General features: G+C 44.4%; 1 protein-coding gene across 2 annotated transcripts in view; it reads left to right on the forward strand.

The window, feature by feature from the left end:
- slc9a3r2 (SLC9A3 regulator 2) overlaps positions 1 to 22,869 on the forward strand; it is a 92,800-nt gene extending 69,931 nt beyond the window's left edge. Inside the window, exons 3-7 of one of the 2 annotated variants that reach the window (XM_033016797.1) lie at positions 9,087 to 9,266; positions 10,412 to 10,565; positions 14,847 to 14,887; positions 18,079 to 18,144; positions 20,441 to 22,869. In XM_033016797.1, coding sequence (XP_032872688.1) covers positions 9,087 to 9,266; positions 10,412 to 10,565; positions 14,847 to 14,887; positions 18,079 to 18,144; positions 20,441 to 20,599 — 600 coding nt within the window. In that variant the 3' untranslated portion in view covers positions 20,600 to 22,869. The remainder of the gene's footprint in view (positions 1 to 9,086; positions 9,267 to 10,411; positions 10,566 to 14,846; positions 14,888 to 18,078; positions 18,145 to 20,440) is intronic. The other variant, XM_033016798.1, reaches the window with a different exon arrangement.
- Positions 22,870 to 26,000: the final 3,131 nt, after the last annotated feature.

Here is a 26,000-nt window from a genome sequence, read left to right on the forward strand (position 1 = left end):
TTAGATCGAGCTCTAGGGGCTAGCAGAATCAAGGGATATGGGGAGAAGGCAGGCATGGGTTATTGATTGTGGATGATCAGCCATGATCACAATGAATGGCGGTGCTGGCTCGAAGGGGCAATTGGCCTACTCTGGCACCTATTTTCTATCTTTCTATGACGTGGAGAACCCCGTTGAAACTTACCAAATAGTGAAAGGCCTGGATAGAGTGGATGTGAAGAGGATGTTTCTACTAGTGAGAGTGTCCAGGTCTGGAGGCCATAGCCCCTGAATAAAAAGATGTACCTTCAGAAAGGAGATGAGGAGAAATTTATTTTGTCAGAGGGTGGTGAATCTATGGAATAAATTTCCACAGACTGCTGTGGAGGCCAAGGCATTGGGTATTTTAAAGGTGGAGATTGACAGATTCTTGATTAGTAAGGGTGTCGGAGGTTATGGGGAGAATGGAGTTGAGAGGGAGAGATAGATCAGCCATGGCTGAATGACGTAGACTTGATTATGGCTTAATTCTGCTTCTATAACATGAACTTATGCGGGAGCAGCTCCACCAGCTGTGCCACTGTGTGCCACCTTGTTCAAAACCGAAAAGTTGGGTTTATAAATCTCAGTCGGGCAACTTCTTAGCTTCCGCCATTGAGTGTTTACAGTGGTTGGGGCCACAGTATGTTCTCATTCACTGCACCGTTAATGTTTGGCCATTCTGCGGGCCGCAGAATGGTATTTCATTACCCTGAAGATATGCAGCTCACACCCCACTCTGCTGCAGTGACCTTTCTGGACTGGAATTTCTGGAGTATGTCCAGTGCTTCGACCAAACCAAATGAATGGCAAAAGTCTGCTGTTGAAAAGACAACAGGTCTTTAGTGTAACATTTAACTCCCTACGGAAGATCAGATTGCTTCCGTTGGCTATTTTCTTATGCAGTGACATTTTTAGCACATTATTATTTCTCCCTCTGTAGCTGCCTTGTATCTGTTTGCCAAACATGTTACAACTACATCAGCCGATCATTGATACATTGCGTTCTGATGAGTGATGCCACTGCGAGTGAATTTTTCCATCTAAACATAGGGCGGCACGCTGGTGCAGCTGGTAGAGCTGCTGCCTCACAGCGTCTGAGATCTGGGTTCGATTCTGACCTCTGCATGAAGTTTGCATGTTCTCGCGTGGGCTTCCTCTGGGTGCTCCAGCTCCCTCCCACATCCCAAAGACGTGCGGGTTTGTAGATTAATTGGGCTCTAAAATTGGCTCTGTAAAACTGCAGGGAGTGGATGAGAAAGTAGGATAACGTAGAAATAATGTGGATGACGGGTGATCGATGGTTGGCATGGACGGTGGGTCGTGGGGCCGGTTTCAATGCTGAATCAATCCATCTTGCTTCTCTGTAGACAATGTTTAAGAAATTTGAAGTCTTCAGTCTGATGAAGGGTCTCAACCTGAAATGTCACCTATTCCTTCGCTCCATAGATGCTGCCTCATCTGCTGAGTTTCTCCAGCATTTTTGTCTACCTTTGCATATCTGTAGTGCCTCGTGTACCCTTAGGATATCCCAAAGCTTCCATTCATCAGTGATCAAAAAGGCAGCCAGTATCATCAGACCCACACCACCCTGACCATTATCTAATTTCTCTCGTACCATTTGGAAAAAGGTATAAGAATCTGAAAACCATGACTACCAGCTTCAAGAATAGCTTCTTGCCAACAACTATCAGGCTCTTGAACACTGCACAGCACTAACCTCAACTATGAATTTTGGACTGTTTTTGGTTGCATTTTGAACCTTTATTTTTGCACCAGTATTTGAGTTAATAGTTTATTGATTTTTTGTCAGTTATATATTATCCATGTGTATTCTGCTTGCAGTCCTGTTATGCTGCTGCAAGCAGAATACACATGGATAATATATAACTGACAAAAAATCAATAAACTATTAACTCAAATACTGGTGCAAAAATAAAGGTTCAAAATGCAACCAAAAACAGTTCAAAATTTCATTTTAAGACACAGTGCTGGAGTAACCCAGCAGGTTAGGCAGCATCTCTGGAGTACATTGATAGGTGACGTTCTGGGTTAAGACCCTTCTTCAGTTTGAACATCCAGATTCTCCAGAGATGCGGCCTCACCTGCTGAGGTGGAAACAGGCCCTTTGGCCCTCCGAGTCTGTGCAGACCAACGATCACCCATACACTAATTCTATCTACACACTAGGGACAATTTATAATATACAGAAGCTAATTAACCTTCAAACCTGCCAATCTTTGGAATGTTGGAGGAAACTGGAGCACTCGGAGAAATCCTGCACGCTCATTGGGAGAACGTGCAAACTCTGCACAGACAGCATCCTAGGTCAGGGTTGAACCCGTGTCTCTGGCTTGTACGGCAGCAACTCTATTGCTGCGCCACTGTGCCGCCCGGAATATATAGTTCATTAATTGTATTGGAACAAAAGTTATTGCTGTTTCTTGTTCTTCCTGAATTCTTGTGTCCTTGGATCATACAACCACTTTGTTGCTAAGTTTCAACATTTAACTTTTTCCCTATCCAAAAATAAACTTGCCTTAAATAAATCTCAGCTACAGAAATAGAAATGATCAAACGGCAGTTACGGAAAATCTGAAATAAAAGTGAAAAACACCATAAATACTCAGTCGGACAGATTGCATCTGTGGAGAGAAAAATGCTTCATGTTGATGAACTAGCAAAAGTTAGAGAGAGAGAATAAAATTCAGCATACAAGTACAAAAGATACAAATACTGTTGGAGCTATCTACTCCAGTTGAAACCATTGTTAAGATTGAGTTGCTAGGGTTGCCTCCTTACAGCGCCTGAGACCCGGGATCGATCCTGACTACAGGTGCTGTCCGTATGGAATTTGTACATTCTCCCTATGACCGCATGGGCTTTCTCTGGTTGCTCTGGTATCCTCCAACAATCCAAAGATGTGGGATAAAACTAGTGTACGGGTGATCAATGGTCGGTGCGGACTCAATGGGCCGAAGGGCCTGTTTCCACACTACCTCTAAACTAAAACTAAAAAGATAAAGTATAAAGGGTAAAACATATAGTGCAAGTCTGATAAAGTCTGATTAAAGATGGTTCAAAGATCTCCACGGAGGTGGATGGAAAGTCAGGACCGCTCTCTGGCTGGTGAGAGGGCCATTCAATTGCCTGATAACAACTGCGAAGACACTGTCCCTGAATCTGAAAGTTTGAATTCATGGGAATTTTAAAATGAACATATTGTGTAACTGGAAATCAGTGGCAATAGATTGACAACATGAGATGGGACACAAGCCATGAAATAGGTCGTGACCTCCTGTTTACTGAGAGTGCAATACGTTCTGGCTTTGACTAGATTTATTTTATTCTGCAGATGAAAGCCAACCATGCAGTTTGCTGAGCGTCGCTAATGCAAATCAAAATTATAAACAATGCATCCTGCAGCAAAAAAAAATCGGCAAAGGATGCCAACTTTTTTATTGAAAAGGAGGAAAGAAAGAGGAATTTGGGTCAGTCCAGTGAAGTCAGCAATGTTCTGTGAAAGGGTAGGATGGTGCAATAAATCAACGTCAGTGATACGCAAAGGTTTTAATCCTGAATCACCAAGCAGTGAGGAGAAGGATGACAGCACAGTCTTGGCTGATTTTCCATTTCAATAAGGAATCGTCACCAACAATAAGCTGACCAGATTTATTTTTCAACCACAGAATGGTGTGAGGCTGAAAGTTCTCCAAAATCAAATTAACTAACTTGGGAGTGAAAACACAAACGGGCACGACTTCCAAAATTATAATTGAGTTTTCATTTTGTTAACAGTTACATCAGTGGAGGTGGGAGAATGAGGTGGGGTAGTGTTCTCATGGAATCCGATTATCGCGGAGTGAGAAAGCACAGGAAAGGCACTTCGGCCCATCGGGTCTGCACTGACCATCACCAAGAGCTTTTTTTTAACGTCAATGCCACCTTAGCCCTTGAGCAAAACATAATGTTTAGTTCAGAGATAGAGTGGAAACAGGCCCACCTAGTCCAAGCTAACCATCGATCACTAGTTCTATGGTACCCTACTTTTGCATCCTATAAACTAGGGGCAATTTTGCAAGCAGCCAGTTAACCTACAAACCCACATGTCTTTGGGATGTAGAAGGAAACCGGAGCACTAGGAGCAAAAAACATACATGGCCCCAGGGAGAAAAGACAAACTCCACACGGACAGCACCTGAGGTCAGGATTGAACCTGGCTCTCTGGCGCTGCAAGGCAGCAGCTCTACCAGCTGCGCTACTTTGCCGCCCTTGTTATTATCGGAAACTGAAATTTCCCGATCTTGAATGTTTCCAATTCTGCAGAATTGTTTAGCAGTCTCCAGGAAACAGAAGGGCGTGGGGAAGGTTCTCGGCTATCTGTGATTTGGTAAACATGTAGGATATTGGGGTCAGTCTAGAGTCGGCAAGTTAGTCCATGAACAGCGAGAACGGGGAATTTTTATTTTTTGCTGACAAAAGTTCAAAGTTAGCATTCATTACCCATGAATAGAGACTGCAAATGCTGGAGTAACTCAGCAGGTCAGGCAGCATCTCTGGAGAACATGGCTAGGTGACCTTTTGTTAGCACCTTCTGTCTTTTCATCTTTAGCCTTAGTCCAACCATCTGCATATCAACCCCCCACCTGTATCAACCTAAAGCCTGCCAGGATTTGCCTTCCTCACTTCCAGCTTTCTTGTGTAACCCCTCCCCCCCCCCCCCCACTCCCCCACACCTACTAACAGCCTAAAGAAGGATTCTGATCTGAAACATCAACTACTCGCGTTCTCCTGAGATGTTGTCTGAGCCACTGAGTTACTCTAACACTTTGTGTCTTTCTGCCCCAGAGTCCCGGGTTCAATCCCAACTCTAGCTGCTCTCTGTGTGGAGTTTGCACGTTCTCCCTGTGATCGCATGGGTTTCCTCTGGGTGCTCTGGTTTCCTCCCACATTCCAAAGATCTGCTGGTCTGTAGGTTAATTTGACTGTAAATTGCCCCTAGTGTGTAGGTAGTGGATGTGAAAGTGGGATAACATAGAACTAGTATGAATGGATTATCGATGGTCGGTATTGACTCAGTGGGTTGAGGGGCCCGCCTATATCTCTAAATTAAACACTGCCTTACTTGCAATTACTCTAGCAATTTATTTTCTGCTCAATGTTTTCAGCATCGGCAGCCTCTTGTGTCTCCAATACTCATGGCCTGCCCCTTTAATGATCAATACGGATCAATATGGGTCAATCATAAACACACTTTGGAACTTAATTCTGCCCAACTTCTCACTCAGCCAGGAACATAGATATGAAATGTTTAAAGGGAAATGGGCCAAATGCAAGGTCAGCATGGGCAAGTCGGGCTGAAGGGCCTGTTTCCGTAGTGTGTGACTGACTCCCAGAAGTACTCTGATTGAATTAAACTACTGTCCATGTATACCTTAGCCTAAGCAGGGGTATGAATCGAACAACTAAACTCTCCCTGTCAGCAATCAGGTACTTTGGAGAATTGGGGCAGTACCCTAGTTCATGGAAGGACCATTCAGAAGCCTGATAACTGAGGAGAAGACGGTGTTCTGGAGTCTGGCGGTGCGTGCTTTCAAGCTGCTGTGCCTTCCGGCTGATCGGAGCAGGGAGAAGGAAAAATGACCAGGGTGGAAATGGCCTTTGATTTAATTCCTGAGGCAATGTGAAGTGTAGATGGAGTCAATGGTGGGGATAGACACAAAATGCTGGAGGAACTCGGCGGGACAGGCAGCATCTCTGGAGAGAAGGAATGGGTGACGTTTCGGGTTGAGACGCTTCTTCAGACTCGGTCTTCTCGACCCAAAACGTCACTCATTCTTCTCTCCAGAGATGCTGCCTGACCCGTGGAGTTACTCCAGCATTTTGTGTCTATCTTCGATTTAAACCAGCATCTGCAGCTCTTTCATACACATTTTGTCAATGGTGGGGAATCCGGTCTCTGTGATGGATGGGGCTGCAACCACGACTTTCTGTCATTTCTTGCGATCTTGGGCAGAGCTGTTTCTACACCAAGCTGTGATGCAACCAGACAGTCTGCTTTCTACGGTACATTTGTAGAAGTTTGTAAGACTCATTGGGGACGTGACAAATTTTCTCAGTTTCCTGAGGAAGTTCACGTTATAGTAGAATTAGGCCATTCTGCCCATCGAGTCTATTCTGCCATTAAATCATGGTTGATCTCTGCCTCCTTATTCCATTGTCCTGCCTTCTCCCCATAACCCTTGATTTGTCGAGGCGTGCTGTGCTTCAATGTGGTTGGCTCACATTGGTAATAATAATAATGCCAAGGAACTTGAAGCTCTCAGCCTTTCCATTTCAGCACCATGAATGCTGATTGCAGCATGTACTCTACTGTGCTTCCTGAAGTCGATACCGAGCTACTTGGTCTTGCTGACACTGAGGGAGAGGATGTTGTCCTGATGCCATTTTTTTGCTAAACTGTCTCTCTCTTTCCTGTATTCCCATCTCGTCATCGTTCGTGATCCAGTGGCGTTGCCTGCAAACTTGTCCATGGAGATAGTAGAATTTCAGGGCAGAGCTGAGAGTGTATAATTGTAGGGGACTGAACACATCCTTATGGGGAACTGGCTTTGAGAATTTATGGTAGGGATCCAATGGTACTTTTATTGTCAAATGCAAATGCGCAATGAGATAATTTTCTTACATACAGTCCAGTACAGTATTCTCATACCCAAGCACATAATCGATTAGCAACATGTACAGATAGTTCATTCCTGATCCTGCATGCAAGAGGCGCCATATTTTGGTGCCATTTTCAAAGTCCAGTCCGCACTCTAGTTCTTATGAGCAGTGCCTGTTCCAGACGAGCTCCAGGCCATTGCGGGCATCTTCCTTGGATGCCATGTTCCTCTCCTCGCCCGTCCACCTTCACCCTGGCAGCACCTATTGCAGCCTGTTCCCTCAGCTCTCCCACCAGCCTTGTTCGTCACATCCTCCTGGTCTCTGGCTCTTTGGGGGCGGAACAGAGGCTGTCTAGGCGGGTGGAGCGTCTGGCTAACACGGTTAAACTAACACGGGCCGGCTCAGCGGCTTCCTCCCTGCAGGTCGTGGTCCACCGGGTGTGTTGTTGCTTTTAGATAGTAGCATAGCTTGGCGCTAGAGCATATCTCTGCAGTGGTCACACATCATTAGCTGATCCCAGATGGGATTAGCTTGAGTATTAATGGTGGGAACGAGCAATGCAATCACATAACGGCGTTGGTTCGTAGCTTATTTCAAGCGACTGTGATTACATAAGGCACTGTACAGATAAGCTGTGCCTGACTCCGTGTGTTACTTACTAATTTTGATCTCACACTGTACTGCAGAATGTAGTTGCTGCCTCATTTTGTTTAACAAATCCACTATTTTATGCATTTCGTCTGACGTTTCAACCGTTGAACAAATTAATCAAAATTCATAATGTTTAGAAGTGAGATAATTGGAAGGCACACAGATCTTTACGGTGTAACAGTGGTAGAGTTGCTGCCTCTGAGCCAGAAACCTGGGTTTGATCCTAACTACGGGTGCTGTCTGTGTGGAGTTTGTATGTTCTCCTTATGACCACATGGGTTTCCTCCGGGTCCTCCGGTTTTCCCCCCACACTCCAGAAATACAGGTTTATATGTAGGCGAATTGGCTTCTGTAAATTGTCCCTAGGGTGGAGGATAGTGCTAGTGTACGGGGCGGTTGCTGGTCTGTGTGGACTCGGTGGCCCGAAAGGGCTGTTTCTGTGCTGTGTCTAAAGCACACAAAGCTGGAATCTGAAGGGTCTCGACCCGAAACGTCACCTATTCCTTCTCTCCAGAGATGCTGCCTGTACCGCTCAGTTACTCCAGCTTTTTGTGTCTATCTTTGGTTTAAAACCACATCTGCAGTTCCTTCCTACACATAAAGTTTAAAGGTATTTGGAGGTGCTCTTGGTTTTCTGAGTGTGAGTCCAAGATGGGAAATGCGCAGACGTGTGGTTTGATAAGTGAATAATTTCTGAAAGGGATTTTCTAACTTTTTAAGTGGTGGCACAACTGGTAGAGCTGTTGCCACGCAGCGCCAGAGACCACGGTTCAATCATGACTATGGGTGCTGTCCGTGCAGAGTTTGTACGTTCTCCATGTGACGGAGTGGGTTTTCTCCAGTTTCCCCTCATTGCAGGGATGTGCAGGTCTGTTGTCACGCTCTCATTGCGCTCCTACAATCAGGAAGAATGTAAAGCAATCTGTGGACTGTGAACACCAGATTAAAGAACAGCTTCTTCCCAACAACCATAAGGTTGTTGAACACTACAAGACACTGACCTCGACTATGAACTATGGGCTGCTTTAGATTGAACCAAGGGCTTTGGGTTTTTATTCAGTAGTTTTGGGATTACTGTTACATTTTGTTCATTATATTATCTATGTGTATTGTGTTTACAGGCCTGTTATGCTGCTGCAACTAAATAGTTATAGACTTATATACAGCATGGAAACAGGCCCTTCGGCCCAATTTGTCCATGCTGACTATGAAGCCCCATCCACACTAATCCCAGCTGCCTGCGTTTGGCCCATATCCCACTAAACATTTCTGATCCATGTACCTACCAAAATATCTTTCAAATGTTATTTAACCTGCCTTCTCTAGCTGCTCGTTCCATATACCCAGCACCCTCTGTGGGGGAAATATGTGCCCGTCAGATTCATAATGAACCTTTCTCATGTCACTTTAAAACTGATATTTATTGTTCCTTTGTCACTTCATGTGACGGTTAAACACTTTTGACTCCCTTTTCTCTCTGACATTAGGCTGCCAAAAGTAGAGCTAACTTGCGTTATCCTGCCCGATTAATCGTGCCCACAACGCTAAGTCAAAATGTCGCCACGTGCACGCAGGGTTATTTGAGCAAGAAAAATGCAGCGGGTGGAGGATAGCTGAACGCAATGTTGATGCCCGACACCTAGAGCAGCACAGTTTACAAGGCAATTACAGAGAGGGCATCACCTGGACGTTTTCGCTCAGATGGGGATAACGTTGTCACTCATTGCTGCACATTGTGTTTCATTGTACTGCAGGAACTCAATGGACAAGCCAAGGAACCCTGCCCACGACTCTGCTGCATGAAGAAGAGCCCTAATGGCTATGGATTTAATCTTCACAGTGAGAAAGCAAAGCCTGGACAGTACATCCGATCCGTCGATCCAGACTCCTGTGCAGCCAAGGCTGGCTTACGCCCTCAGGACAGAGTGGTGGAGGTAACTGAATCGTTTCCCAATGATCAAAATCAAATGAGTGTTTTTAGTCTTGAAGCTCTGCCCTGCATTCTTTCACTCATCCACCCCAGGGAAAAAGATTCTGACTGTCTACCATATCTATGCCCCTCATAATTTCCTCCTGTACTATTGGTAAACTTGCCTTTTGTCCTGCCAGTCTTTCCTATCAATGTATTTTAAACCTTTTTGCCTATTGCCCTTATTATTCGTGGCATGATTAATTTGAGTTTAGCCCATTGTTATATGTACCGAGGTACAGTGAAAAGCTTTTGTTGTGTGCTAACCAGTCAGCGGAAAGACTTTACGTGATTATAATTGAGCTATCCACAGTGTACAGATACCACATGGCTTAATTCTGCTCCTGTATCTTATGAATTTATAAAGAACAGCAGAAGTGGGAGTCGAGTCTTTGCATCCATCCATCATTCAGTTGACCCTGTCAGGAGGCCACTTCCATGGATGTTCTCCAGAGCCCACGCCATGAAAGTCAATCAATCTCGGCTTAGGTGCATTGAACGTCACGGCCACCCTGAGGCAGAGAATTCCTAAGATTCATGGCTTTGCAGCGCCAGGGACCGGGATTCCATCCCGACCTCCGGTGCTCCCGTGGAGATTCTTCCTGTGGCCATTTTCACCTCTTGATGCTCGGTTTTCCTTTAGCTTCCCAAATATGGGGGCAGATTGGTAGGACAATTGGCTGCTGTAAATTGCCCCACGTGCGTAGGTTGGTGGTAGAATGGAGAAGGGAGTTGACAGGAATGCAGAGAGAATAGATCGCAGGGTATATTGGTAGGTGAATGACATTGGATTCTGAGCTGGCATTGTGTAATGGGCTGAATGACAGATTAATTGGTAGGTTTGCACATTCTCCCAGTGTCTGCATGGTTTCTCACCTGGTGCCCCAGTTTCCTCCCACATTCCAAAGACGTGCAGGTGTGTAGGTTAATTGGCATCTGTAAATTTCCCCTAATTTGTAGAATCGAACAAGTGTACGGGTGATGTCTGTATCAGTGCGGACTCGGTGGGCTGAAGGGCCTGTTTCTGCGCTGTATGTCTAAACTGGACTAAACTAAGTTGGGACCTTGATGCTTTTGGGGGAGAATAATGCCTCCATCTTCTATCTGTAGGTGAACGGTGTTAACATTGAAGGGAAGAAACACAGCGAGGTTGTGGCTTGTATCAAGGCCAGTGAAGAGGAAGCCAGGCTGCTGGTGGTGGATCTAGAGACCGACCAGTACTTCAAGAAACTGGGAATAACTCCAACCGAATCGCATCTGAAAGGTGAGTTGGCATTGATTGGGTTTGGTGTTGTACGGAGGAAGCGACAGGTGACAATCCACACACCCTGAGCTTCATAATATAATTGGATTTCCTCTACCTCAGACTCCACCTCATTCTCCCACAGCTCCTGATAGGCACACAGTATGGAAACATGCCCTTCGGCCCATCTTACCCATGGCAACCAATGTGTCCCATTTGAAGAAGGGTCTCGACTCAAAACGTCATGTACTCCTTTTGCCCAGAGATGCTGCTGAACCAGCTGTTACTCCAGCATTTTGTGTCGATCTTCTGCCCCATCTATACTAATCCCACCTGCCTGTTTTTGGTCCATATCACTCAAACGTTATAATGGTACCTTCCGGGTGACCACTGGGTGGCACCAGCAATGGCTGCCTCACTAACAGTCTGTCTGACCCTTCTTTGTGTTTTAATAGTATGTTAAATGTATGTTTTTAGCTTGTTTTATGTGGGGGTGGGTGGAAACTTTTTCTAATCTCTTACCTTGACGAAGATGCGTTATTTATTTATTTGTTTACACTTAAGACTGATTTTTGAGCGCTCCACAGCGGGTGCTTACATCTAACATCGTGGAGCCCGTGATCCCTTTGCCAGGGATCAATCTCTGAGCTCTGCTTGCGGACATAACATCACGGAGCTCACGGTCTCTGGTCAGAGTCCGACTTCGGGAACTCCAAGCAGCGGGAGTTTCGACCGCCCCGACGCGGCAGCTCCGAACGCCCCGACTGCGGACGGTTTGACTGCCCTGACCGCAGGAGAATAAAGAGGAATAAGATTGGACTTTTCTTGCCTTCCATAACAATGAGGAATGTGGGGAATCTGCTGTGATGGATGTTTTTGTTAACTTTTATGTAGTTGTGTGTCTTGTTGCTTTTTTTTCGTATGGCTCTAAGGTAATTCGCTTATCACTGTACCTTAATTGGAACATGTGACAATAAATGACCTACGATACCTTTGCCTCAACTACCACCTCGTGTTCATAAACTCTAGGAACAGAATGGGGCCATTTGGCCCCATCAAGTCTACTCCATTAAATCAGGGCTGATCTTTCTTTCCCTCTCTACTCCATTCTCCTGCCTTCTCCCCTTAACCCCTGACACCCATACTAATCCTTGCTCCTTACTGTGGTTTTTAAATTTCCCTTACTCTGGACAAAAAACAATGCATTCAACCCATCAATTCCTCTCATGATCTTGTACACCTCTAAGATCACCCCTAATCCTCCAGCGCTCCAAATAATAAAGTCCTTGCCTTCCCAACCTCTCCCTATAGCTCAGGCCCTCGAGTCCTGGCAACATCCTAGTAAATCTTTGGCCAATGCAATTTTGTGGTTTCATTGAGGAACACCTGTAGTGGAGCTGCCTCTGAACCTTGTAAAATGGCTCAATGGTTCTTTATTGTCACGTATGCACAGCATGGTGAAATTCTTTTGCACAATCCACAAATGCACTGTCACCATATTTTGGTCACGTTTACAAAGGAGACAGTCCAAAGTCCAGTCCGCATGCTGGGAATACTGGAGTGCCCCCGATCCAGGTAATCCTGATAGTTGATATGATGGGAACAAAGGCCTGTTCCCGTGCTGTGTCTCTCTCTGATTTTATGATGCTAATTGAAGTTACTGTTTCAGAGCATATCTGCAATTAATAAATTTATGTTGTGTTCTTTGGTGGCAAAAAGTAAAGTGAGATTATTCTAAATCGCTTCAGAACTCTCAGCACGTGGCCCCAGTGAGATTCGGAGACCTTGTTCATACTGTAGTGAGTTTTACCAGAAATTTAAAAAATGAGTCGAGCCCAACACTGGCACCACATTTATCAAAACATTCTTGAAAGAATCAAAGCTCAGACTTTTGTTTAGTTTCAAGACACAGTGTGAAAACAGGCCCTTCGACCCTCTGAGTCTGCGCCGGCAGGCTAGGTGTACACTAGCTCTGTCCTACACACTAGATTACAGATTCCAATTAACCTCTAAACCCGCACGTCTTGGGAATGTGGGAGGAAACCGGAGCACCCGGATAAAACCCCCCATGTGGTCACGGGGAGAACGTGCAAACTCCTTATGGGCAGCATTAGTCGTTGGGATTGAACCTAGGTCTCTAGTGCTGTGAGGTAGCCCATGTTTTATTTACAAATGCAGTTGGAGAGTTAATGTTACAAGCCAAGTGATTTGTGTTGTTCCCATCTTAGCGCTCATCTTAAGCTCATTTACTCTGTGACAGCATTGAAACCAGCGTGCAGTACGTGCAACGATTTACAGTGTTGGTTGCAGGTCATCGAACCACACTGAGCCTTTAGTAAAAGCTCCCCCCCCCAAATCAAGAGACCTGATTAGGAGGAGCTAAGGATATTATGTAAATCTAGAAGGCCAGTGCAAATGAGGCAAGTCAGCTGTACTGGTCGCTTTCGCCGGCTCTGTAATAGAAGGCTGTTTCCACAACAATGTTAGCACTCAGTGCTGCAACACTGTTTGTTTGTTCAATCTAATGCTCCACACTACCAGGGTGGCACAGTGGCGCAGCTGGTAGAACTGCTGCCTCACCGCAACAGAGACCTGGGTTCAGTCCTGACTTTGGGTGTGCGGAGTTTGCATGTTTCCCCACATCCCAAAGACGTGAGGGTTTGAAGGATAATTGGCCCGCTGTAAATTGTCCCTCGTGTGTAAGAAATGGGATAACAGAACCAGTGTGAATGGATGATCGCTGGTTGGCATGGACTCAGTGGGTCGAAGGGCCTGTTTCCAAGCTCTATCTGTAAGCTAAATTGTACGAAGCAACTCCACCCAAGACTGCAGGGAATTGCAGAGAATTGTGGACGCAGCCCAGACCATCACACAAACCAACCTCCCTTCTATTGAGTCCAACTACACCTCACGCTGTCTCGGCAAGCCGCCAGCATAATCAAGGACCAGTCTCGCCCCAGACTCTTCCTCTTCTCCCCTCTCCCATCAGGCATGAGGTACACGAGTGTGAAAACGCACACCTCCCGATTCAGGGACAGTTTCCTCCCAGCTGTTATCAGGCAACTGAACCATTCTATCAACAACTAGAGAGGGGTCCTGACCTTCCATCAACCTCACTGGAGACCATCAGGCTATCTTTAATTGGAATTTACTGGGCTTTTTCTTGCACTAAACGTTATTCCCTTTATCCTGCATCTGTACACTGTGAATGGCTCGATTGTAATCTTGGTTAGACAGGATAGCATGCAAAAAAAGATTTTCACTGTATCTCGGTACACGTGTCAATAAACTAAACTAAATCATACTTCAATTCCCATTGTTTGAGATTTATACTGTTCAATGTCATGACCTGGAGGGTGGCTCAGTGGTGCAGCTGGTAGAGCTGCTCCAGTGACGCATGTTTGACTCTGATCTCTGCTGCTGCCTGTGTGGAATTTGCACGTTCTCCCTGTGACTGTGTGGGTGCTCTAGTCTGTCTCCTTACCCCAAAGAGATGTAGATGAGTAGGTTAAAAGGCCACTGATAATTGACCCAAGTGTGGAGGTGTGTGGTACAGCCTGGAAGGGTGTTAATGGACTGGAGGGCAAAATAAAATGCGATTAGTTTAAATAGGTGCTTGATGGTCAGCATGGCCTAGGTGGGCCGAATGGCTGTTTCCATTTTCTATAATACACTGGAATTCAATTTTGTTAAGTTTTGCTCATTTCCCACTGAAAATACAGGAGATGCATTTTCTCCAGGTTGGTGATCAAATACTATAATTATTACAAAATACCATAGAACCACTATAATTTACTCTGCAAGAGTTCACTGCTGTCACTGCACTTGTTTAGTAATATTTTCAGCACCCCCCCTTTTTGTATCAGCATCTCAACAACAAAATAATGATTCAGAGACATATTGTGTTTAGTTTAGTATTTCGCGCTTAGCGATACAGCATGGAAACAGGCCCTTCAGCCCATCAAGTGCATGCCGACCATCATTCACCCGTTCACACTAGTTCGATGTTATCCCACTTTCTCATCCACTCCCTGCATGCTTGGGGACAATTTACAGAGGCCAATTAACCTGCAAACCCGCACGTCTTTGTGATGTGGGAGGAAACTGGATCACCGGAGGAAACTTGCTCGGTCACAGGGAGAACGTGCAAACTCCACGCAGATGGCACCCGATGTCAGGATTGAACCCGAGTCCCTGGTGCTGTGAGGCAGCAGCTCCTGTGAGATTCAGGACAAACGTTTGCAACATTACTGAAGTGTTTTAATGCTTTCATCTTACTTTAGCATTGTATTTTTTTTTTAGGGTTTTCACAGCAGCTTGCAAACGGATCTCCACGGACACAGGTGAGTCAATGAAAGGTGTTTGCTCCTAACCGTGGAGTCATTTCAGTTCTATAACTTCCTTGGGAAATTGTCGCTGGCAAATACTTCTGCAGTTCTGGATCTCCACCCAAAACATCACCTATTCCTTTTCTCCGGAGATGTCGCCTGACCCACTGAGTTACTGACGCATTTTGTGTCTATCTTCAGTGTAAACCAGCAATTGAAGTTCCTCCTTACACATAAATTCTAATACCTGTAGATTAGATTATTTGGGGAAAGAATACAGGAATTTTGTAGCGGTGCAGAATTCACAGGTCCCGGGATATGGCCCTCAGGGTGGCACTGGGCTGCTGTTGCTGCCTCATGGCGCAGGAGACGTGGGTTCAATCCTGACTACAGGTGCTGTCTCTATGAAGTTTGTGCGTTCTCCCCGTGACCGCTTCGCCTTTCTCTGGGTGCCCAGGTTTCCTCCCATGCTCCAAAGATGTACAGGGTTGTAGGTTAATAATAATAATAATAAATAATAATACTTTATTTCAGACTCAAGGGGCAACATTACATAAAAATGCATTGCATATTAAAAAATATCATAAAGTACATATAAAATCTTAGTATATCACTTATAAAAGCATCATAAATTATATATTTTAAAAAAAAACACAATACATGAATTAAAATCCAGAATAAAAGAATGATCAATGTCCTACAACAAGACAATGATACCAGTGTCTCCACAGCTGGGATTCGTAGCGTGTAGTGCTAAACCTTATGTTTGACAAGGCCGCAATCATTACATTTTTAGTCATTTATCCTGCAAATGAATTTATACATATGATTTCTTAGGATAGCTTCTAAAGTACTGACTCCTGCAGCCACAAACATGTTGATTAGTTTCTGTAAAATTGTCCCGAGTGTGTAAAATAGTGCTAGTGTATGGGGATGATAGATGGTTGGTGCGGACTCGGTGAGCCATCGTTTGCATGCGGGTCTATGCATGCGTGTGTCTGGCGTTGTCTCTCTCTCTCTCTCTCTCTCTCTCTCTCTCTCTCTCTCTCTCTCTCTCTCTCTCTCTCTCTCTCTCTCTCTCTCTCTCTCTCTCTGTGTGTCCGTCTCACACAGCAGAAGGGATCGAGAGAGAATTCGGAGAACCAAGGTGAGCATGTACAGATGCCCCATGGTAGTGACCCAGTTAGTTTGCAGATCAGTCAATGAGGTGACTCGCCTGCCCAACCCCATTCCCTGAAGATAAATGTGTTTCCCAGATAGGCTGTCAGCTGGGTCATCAATTGTACCGAGGGAAAATCAACAACTCTAAATAAATTCATTCCAGATGCAGTGCGGGGTCAGAATGTTGACCTGCGAAGGATTCTGGTCTTGTAGAAGGGTAACTGAGGTGCTTGAAGCATAGTATTTGATTGCTGCAAACTGCATGGTCTGTCTTTCGTTTACTTTATTGTCACATGTACCGAGGTATAGTGATTAAGAAGGAACTGCAGATGCGGGAAAATCGAAGGTACACAAAAATGCTGGAGAAACTCAGCGGGTGCAGCAACATCTATGGAGCGAAGGAGATGGGCAACGTTTCGGGCCTGAAGAAAGGTTTCGACCCGAAACGTTGCCTATCTCTTTCGCTCCATAGGTGCTGCTGCACCCGCTGAGTCTCTCCAGCATTTTTGTGTACCTCCGAGGTACAGTGAAATGTATGTTTTGCGTGCTGTCCAGTTAGCAGAACGACTATGCATGATTATACATTATTACAATCAGGCTGTCCACCGTGTACAGATAAAGGGAATAATGTTTAGTGCAAGATAAAGTCCAGTAAAGTCTGATTTAAAGATAATTCGAGGATCTCCAAGGAGGTAGATGGTAGGTCAGGACTGCTCTAGTTGGTGATAGGATGCTTCAGTTGCTTGATAATAGCTGGGAAGAAACTGTCTCTGAATAGAAAGGTGAAAATATACAATTAATAGTGAGACCCTTAACAGCATTGATATACAGACAGATCTTGTGGTCCAGGTCCTTAACTCACTGAAAGTAGCAAATCCAATAGATAGAGTGGTAAAAAAGGCCTGTGGTATGCTTGCCTTCAAAGCTCGAGGCTTTGAGTATAAGAGTTAGGAAGTCATGACACAGTGTTATAGATCTTTGGTTTGACTGCATTTGGAGTCTTGGTTGTGTTACTGGTCACCCCAATACAGGAAGGATGTGGAGGCTTTCGAAAAGGTGCAGAGGAGGTTATCAGAATGGTGCCTGGATTGGGGGGGAATTGGCTATAACGAGAATTTGGACAGACTTGGGTTGTTTTCAGTGGAGCGCTGGTGGTTAACTTGATAAAAGTAAATAAAATTATGAAAGGCTTGGATAGGATAGATGGTTAGAACCTTATTTCTCAGAATGGAAATATCAAATACAAGAGGGCATACCTTTAAAATGAGAGGGGGAAAGTTTTTTGAAGGTGTGCAGAACAAGTTTTTTTGTTGTTGTGGTTTTTCTTTTTCTCAGAGGGTGTTATGTGCCTGGAATGCACTGCCAGAGGTGATGGTATAGGTGATTACAACAGTGGTGCTTAAGAGCTTTAGGATAGGCACATGGATACGCAGGGAATGGAGAGATTGGGATTATGAGCAGGCAATTAGTTTAGTTTATAGATACAGCGAATGGCTGATCGCCCAAACCAGTCTGAAGAAGGGTTTCGGCCCGAAACGTCGCCTATTTCCTTCGCTCCATAGATGCTGCTGCACCCGCTGAGTTCCTCCAGCAATTTTGTGTACCTTAGCCATTCACACTAGTTCTGTTCTACACACTCGGGTCAATTTACAGAAGCCAATCGACCAACAAACCTGCACGTCTTTGGAGTTTGGGAGGAAACCAGAGCACTTGGAGAAAACCCATAGTCACCGGGAACATGGATAAACTCCGTACAGACAGCACCTGTAGTCAGGGTCAAACCCAGGTCATTGGTGCTGTGAGGCAGCAACTCTACCACTGCCACCCAAGAGTTGGTCTTGGCATCATGTTTAGCGCAGACATTGTGGGCTGAAGGGCCTGTTTGTTTGCTGCACTGTTCCATGTTCTATGTTCATGCATGTAGCACATATTTGCTGTTATTTGTCCTTGCGGAGATTAGCAGCTTCAGTAGCCTGCCATCTCTTTAAAGGTTTAAAAAAAAACAGTGCACAAAGATCTTTAAGCTGCTTTTATTTATTTCTCAACAGGTTAATGGAGAATCTCCCGCATCTCTCAACCATGGCTACTACAGCCCCAATGAGGGGACAGAGGTAAACTTTTGATCTTCCCTCCTGTGACCTGGGGAATTGACCATTTTGCTAAAAGAAATGTGTTATTGCGATTCTTCCTACTATTTGGCACAGATATGTTAGTGTCACTTTCTTAATTGGAGAGAGAGGCAGGATCAAATGCCGTCATTATCAAAGATTTTCTATTTAGTCAAATGGTGTGGAAACAGGCCCTTCGGCCCACCAAGTCCATGCCGACCATGGATTGCCCCTTCATACTAGATCTACGTTATCCCACTTGCTCATCCACACTCTTGCATTGTCTGTGCCGAACAAGATGCCAAGTTATACTAATCCCTTCCGCTTGCATGTGATCTAAGGTTAAGGGGAGAAGGCAGGAGAATGGGGTTGTGATGGAAAAATATATCAGTTTAGTTTATTAGTGTTGCGAGGTAGAGTGAAAGCTTTTTTTTGTTGTTGCGTACTATCCAGTTGGTGAATAGATTATACGCGACTTAAAACCAAGCTGCCCACAGTGTACAGAGCAGGCCCGATGGGCTGAATGGCCTATTTCTTCTGTGTCTTATGATACCCCTCCACCCCAGCACATCCATGTGCCTATCGTATCTGCAACCCTGGTTTGTTACCTACCACCACTCCCCCCCCCCCCCCCCCCCCCCCACCACCAGCTCCCAGCTTATCAGTCTGAAGAAGGATTCCGACCCGCTATGTCGCCCACTTTGTTTCTCCAGAGATGCCTCCTGACCCACTGAGTTACTACAGCGACTTGTCTTCAGTATCTGCAATACAATTGCATCTTTGGTTTGAAGGAAGTTTTGTTGCAGCGGGAAGCCATCTTGGTCTAATTCACATAATAGCATGAGTATGGCTCGAATGGCCTCCTCCTGCACCTATTTTCTATGGATCTATTTGATCAGGAGTTTTACATAACAATTCCTTCCAGTGTTTCACAAAAAAAATCTGAAATGCTGAAACGGTGGCAGTTTTGCTATACTTTTCCCAATTTAACGTTTAGCCTGAGGGTGGATAATCTCAAGTTGTCTTGTAAATTGAGGTGCATATTTGCAGAAACAAGTGTGTCACTAAAAGCCCAGTTATTTTAGAATCGGAGCAAATATAATTGTAGCCCTTGGCAGTCTCAGCTCTCTGTAGGCGTTTCATACTGTATGGGGAGGAGTGATTATTTCTGAGCGTGTTTTTCATATTCTTCTTATAGCTAAATTATAGCAATTATAACCTAAAGATACACTAATAATATGAATTGGGTTGTCGAAGGGTCTTAATTAAAAATGTAACACATTTGCGATATGTATGTTAATGGAACAGCACCCTAATTAAAGCTGTAAAACCAGCTCGTGTGTTCAGGCAGTTTGCTTCTATGAATAGCGTCACAATTGGAAACTTTGATCTCTTGGAACATTATCAAATTCTACTTTGCAAGTTTGTTTAGAATGGGCCCTTTTCTCGGCTGCATATCACAGCATCTCCAACACTCAAAGTGGACGGTTAGGATGAGTGCAGAGATGGTAGGAAGGATTCCTCTTGGTAGAGAGGTCTAAAAGACAGGTTAGGTGTAGAAGGATTAGATTAGTGGTTCCCAACTCCTCCCCATTGCCCCCCGAAGCATTTCAGAATGGCTTTTTTTTTAATAAGAGATCAGCAGCTCATCAGAATTGATACATTCATTTGATTGATAGGACGGCACAGCTGGTAAAGCTGCTGCATCACCACGCCGGAGACTCGGGTTCGATCCTGACCTCGGGTGCTGTCCATGTGGAATTTGCACGTTCTCCCTATTACCGTGTGGGCTTTTTCCAGGTGCACCGGTTTCCTCCCATATCCCTGGTTTGTAGATTAATTCCCCCCTGTAAATTCCCTCCGAGTTTGTTGGGAGTGGATGTGAAAGTGGGATAACATAGAACTGGTGAGAATGGGGAATTGACGGTCTTTAGAGTTTGGACATCCGAGATGCAGCGCGGAAACAGGTCCTTTGGCCCATCTAGTCCACGCCAACCGGTGATCTTCCCATATACTAGCAATATCCTCCACACCAAGGGCAATTTTCAACTTTCAAAATGCAGGCAAATGGAATTCACTTAGATGGGGCATCTTGTTCGGCATAGATGAGTTGGACTGAAGGGCCTGATTCTGAGTTGTATGACTCCATGATTCTATATCTACCCTCCTCAACCTTGTCACCAGTTTTAAAGACCCCCTCATGTTAGTCCCCTCTCCACCTTTTATCCTATACAATGTTTATCTCTGTTATTTACCTGTTCTCCCCATCCACCCCACCTTGTTCTCCTTGATCTTGTAGGTGAAAAGAGAAGGGAACAGCGACCCGTTCGTAGAGAGTGGATTGAATTTGAGCCCCACAGCAGCTGAGACCAGGGAGAAAGTCCAAGCGAAGCGCAGGAACAAGCGGGCACCTCCGATGGATTGGAGCAAGAAGCATGAAATCTTCAGCAACTTTTAACGGACTATCCCATGGAACTCTTCAGTGACCCTGATCTTCAGTTAATTAATCTTCACTCATCCACTTGCTGTCACGGCAGAGTAAAAATTGCCTGTTAACGTGATTGATAGAACACTGTGACCAAAGCTTTACTCTTTATTTTCAAGCTAGCTACTTGCTTTGTGCATAGAATACGACTAGCAACAGATCTGCTGTAGTGTGGGTTTAAGATACATACCGTATACACGCCAGAGATCTGGTCTGTCTTCCATCCATTATTTTTCTTCTTTTTGTGTTCCTGACCCAGATTTTGATACATTAAGTGGCCAGGATAATGGGATAGAATTATTCTGCTATTATATGGTATGGGGGGGGGGGGGGGGGGGGGGGGGGGTGGGGGGGGGTGTCATTTTGTAAAGTCTTTTATGAATTTAGAGCATTTAAAATCCTCGTTTGATCCTATTGACCTGCAGGCTATGAAACCATTTGCGGAGGCAGTGTATGACTTTATCTTTTAAGTGTCTGACGAGATGCTTGGCTTGCAACATCTTGGCTTACCTACTGTTGTCTTTCATCTTGTCACAAGTTCATTTCACCAGACAGTGGTTTAATTGCAAAGTCTTATTAAATTTAATGGCAACTTAGATATTGTGAGGTGGGTAAGAAAAGAGGTGGTTGTCCCTCAGGATTACAGCCTTAATGTAAGGCACTATATAGATGATCAGTTTACTGCACATAAGACATGTATTAACTTTTTCTTTGTATGCTAACTGCTGTTTTAAGCAGCACCGAAAATATTTTTTTACACTCTTTCCCTTTGAATGTTTTCATTTGGTTTTTATTGATAATTATGAAGTGAACTATTTCGAGAGGGAGCACATTTGAGCGTTCATGGAGATTAAATGTTGGCCTATTGGTAGACACTGTTACAAGTTGGCAAAATGCGTTTGATTCTTTTACTGGTTATCAATAAATAAACGCTCAATTACCCAATGTATTTAGAGTAATAGAAAATCCAGAAGTAAGCTTAATTTGACCACTTGTTTTTCAATCTGGTAGCTCAAAGAGGAAAGATCTTGGCATTAACCCAAATTTGATAACATTCAGTCAATACTCAAGTTGTTACCCATTGAATGGAATGGTGACATTTATTGACACTTTGTGTGATCCCTGCGAGTCTGTGACCATTTGAGATGGGGAGAACTGAGGGGAGAAAAAACAAGCGATTGGGATTGTTGTTGATGGATTTGTTGGAATTGTTGCAAATTGTAAAGAGGATGGATTTCCACATTTAAGAGGATATTGTTGGTCTAATCAGTCCCTTGTCACTGCTAATTTCTCCGAATTTTACAGCTGTAAGAAATCATTCATTTCACTTCTATTCCCGCTGAAAAGAGGTTTCTTGTGCAGTGATCTGCACTTTGTGGATTAGCGATTTTTTCCAGGGGACTGTGCTTCATTCTTTCTGCCTCTTGCATCTCGCAATCTCTGAACCACTTATTTTGTTTTAACCCAAGGCCAAATCTAGGTGCCACATGTAGGAGTCGCTGTTATTGATCAACTAGGACCATCACACAGGAGGGGTAAGTTGAGGATTATACGTCCAGTTTAGACAAGACCTTTTTAGCATTTAGTGCTGAAAAGTGGACGAACTTTGAAAATTGTTTGATTAAATTGGTGGGAATACTCAGCAGAAACTTTGAGGGCAGAATGAGGGCGAACATTTCAGGTAAATTGTCTTGCATTCCAACCTCTCCGTCCAACTTTAATTTTACGTCGTAGACCTGAAATGTTAATTTGGTTTCCTCCTCCATAGCCGACAGCGGGTAAAGTATTTCTAGCATTTTCTTTTCCTTTGCTTGTCTCCGATTTTGGGAATCTGCAATTTCCCCTCCTCTTCTTTTTGACACTTGTATGAAATGCTGGAAGTGTACTCCTGAAAATAAAACAAAAAAGCTAGGAAAAAAGTTTTTTTTTAAGTGGAAGGTATACAATTATGGACTCTGCGCTGAAATGTTTAAAGTGACGTCTCAACCATCTCTGCGGACAGGAATTATCTTTGCTTTCTTGCTGAATACTTTGCAGTTAATAACGTAAGATGGTTAGCTATTTAAAGGAAAGCATATAAACATTGATATAAACCTGCAGATTTCTGATTCCAGTGACTTGTGCCGTTGTTATGCCTTACACTTAATTTAGTTTGAGTCTCAAATAAACACATTTCAGTAACTTGTATTATAGATTGTACTCTGTGCATACTGTATATTGTTAATAAATGTATTTCAGCATGATGGACGTCTGTTTTGGATTTATTTAACTTTTATTTTAGGTATTTTTAATTATCCGTGGTCGGGTGTGATCCAGACCGCATTGCATTTGGATCGCATCTTAAATGTGATCAAATATTCAATGACACTGATGTGCAAGAGAAGAATTGGGTTGGTGGGTATACGGATGCTGGAGTAACTCAGCGGGTCAGGCAGCATCTCTGGAGAAAAGGAATAGGTGCTATTTCAGGTCGAATCCCTTCAACCTGAAACGTGGACTATTCCTATTCCCCACAGATGCTGACTGACCTGCTGATCCAGCATTTTATGTCAGTATATGGTGTAAGCCAGCATCTGCAGTGCGTTCCTACAGAAAGTAGAGGTAGGTATAATGACAGCACACATGGATAGGTAAGGTTAAGAGGGTTATGAGACAAAGTGTGCAAATGGGATTAACTTGGACGGGACACAAAATGCTGGAGTAACTCGGTGGATCAGGCAGCATCTGTGGAGAACAAGGATACATGACGCTTTGGGTCAGGACCCCTCTTCAGACTGCATGGATAGGTGATGTTTTGGGTCAGACTGACGAAGGGTCTCAACCTGACACATCACCTATCCATTTTCTCCAGAGATGCCGTCTGGCCTGTTGTGTTATTCCAGCACTTTGTTCCACACACGATTCCAGCATCTGCAGTTCTTTGTGTATGAAATCTCTATGAAATCATTTCATCTGCATTCCATACTGCCCTGTTAATATTTAATTTGTTTTTAATTAGCCAATTTTGCATTGCAGTCGTTCTATGTAACAGCTCTATTAAGCACTGTCAAATAAACTATTTGTAGATATCCAGCCCAAAGAAAATGCCTACTAACTGTCTGTTTACAGTGCCCTCCATAATGTTTTGGACAAAGACCCATCATTTATTTATTTGCCTCTGTACTCCACAATTTGAGATTTGTAATAGAACAAAAATCACATGTGGTTAAAGTGCACATAGTAAGATTTTAATAAAGGCCATTTTTATACATTTTGGTTTCACCATATAGAAATTACAGCTGTGTTTATACATAGTGTCCCCCCCCCCCCCCCCCCCCCCCCCCCCCCCAATTTTCAGGGCACCATAATGTTTGGGACACAGCAATGTCACGTGAATGAAAGTAGTCGTGTTTAGTATTTTGTTGCATATCCTTTGCATGCAATAACTGTTTGAAGTCTGTGATTCATGAACATCACCAGTTGCTGGGTGTCTTCTGTTGATGCTCTGCCAGGCCTGTATTGCAGCCATCTTTAGCTTATGCTTGTTTTTGTGGCTAGTCCCCTTCAATTTTATCTTCAACATATAAAAGACATGCTCAATTCGGTTCAGATCGGGTGATTAACTTGGCCACTCAAGAATTGACAATTTTTTAGCTTTGAAAAACACCTTTGTTGCTTTAGCAGTATGTTTGGGATCATTGTCTTGCTGCAGAATGAACTGCCAGCCAATGTGTTTTGAGGCATTTGTTTGAACTTGAGCAAATAGGATGTGTCTATATACTTCAGAAGTCATTATGCTACCACCATCAGCAGTTGTATCATAAATGAAGATAAGTGAGCCAGTACCTTCGGCATCCAATGACAGTGGTCATTGACAAATCCACACCTGACTCCTGAAGAGTGTTTCTGATATGTCGGACAAGTGCTTAGGGATTTGGCTTTATTATAGAGAGATAATTCTTCTGTCACAAGCTGTGGAGGTCTTCCTTGGCCTGCCAGTCCCTTTGCGATTAGTAAGCTCACCAGTGCTCTCTTTCTTCTTAATGATGTTCCAAACAGTTGATTTTGGTAAGCCTAAGGTTTGGCTGATGTCTCCAACAGTTTTATTCTTGTTTCTCAGTCACAAAATTGCTTTGTTGACTTTCATTGGCACAACTTTGGTCCTCGTGTTGATAAACAGCAATAAAAGTTTCCAAATGTGATGGAAAGACTGGCGGAAAGATTAGGTGCTGAGAACTCTGTTATACCTGCATTACAATACAATACAACACAATACCTTTTATTGTAATTTGAACATCACATGAGGTTCAAATGAAATTTGGTTGCTGCAGCCATACAAAAAAAGAACCAAGACACACACCAACACAATACAATTCACATAAACATCCATCACAGTGAGTCCTCCTCACTGTGATGGAAGGCAAAACTTAAACATATCTCTCCCCTGCACTCCCCTCTCCACCCATGTCAGAGTCAAAGACAGAGTCAAAGCCCCCGGCGGGCGATGTTAAATGTCCCGCAGCCATTAAAGCCACGCCGGGTGATGCAAGGCCACGCACCGGGTCTTGGTGTTGGAGCCCCGGCGGGCTCTTGGTGTTGGAGCCCCGGGGGGCGCTCACAAAGTCCCGCGGCCATTCCAAGCCGCGCGGGGCGGTGATGTAGGCCCCACTCCAGGTAATTTTCAACCCCGCAACTCGGGCGGGAGAAGTCGCCGCTGCGGAAGCCCCGAAAAGCGGTCTCCCACCAGGGACCCGCGGGCTCCCGGCATCACTGTCCACAGACCTGCGGTAGGAGCCTCCGAATCTCCGGGTGTCGGGTCACAGCAGCGTCCACCACAGCTACACCCGCTCCGGACTCGGCCAGCTCCGTGATGGTGAGTAGATCCGCAGCTCCGCGACTGGAGCCCCAGGTCATTCCTGTTGGAGGCCGCTCCACGTTGCAGCCCCAACGACAACAGAGACCCGACAAAGAAAAGGTCGGGTCTCCCGTGCAGGGGAAAGACCTTAAAGTTCCCCCACCCCCACACACATACCCCGACAAAAAAAAACAATAAAAACTACATAGAACAAGACAGAAAACAATAAAATGCCGGCCGTCTGCAGAGGCCGCTGCTGACAAGAGTCGCAATTGGGGGCAATTAAACACACCTGAGCAATTACAAACACCTGTGAAACCATGTGTCCCAAACATTATGGTGCCCTGAAATGGGGGGGAACTATGTATAAACGCAGCTGTAATTTCAACATGGTGAAACTATAATGTATAAAAATACCCTTTAATAAAATCTGACAATGTACACTTCAACCACGTGTGATTTTAAATTACAAATCTCAAATTGTGGAGTACAGAGGCAAATAAATAAATGATGGGTCTTTGTCCCGAACATTATGGAGGG

Source organism: Amblyraja radiata, unplaced genomic scaffold (genome assembly GCF_010909765.2).
Source record: "Amblyraja radiata isolate CabotCenter1 unplaced genomic scaffold, sAmbRad1.1.pri scaffold_4_ctg1, whole genome shotgun sequence".
NCBI classification, from domain to species: Eukaryota; Metazoa; Chordata; class Chondrichthyes; order Rajiformes; family Rajidae; genus Amblyraja; species Amblyraja radiata.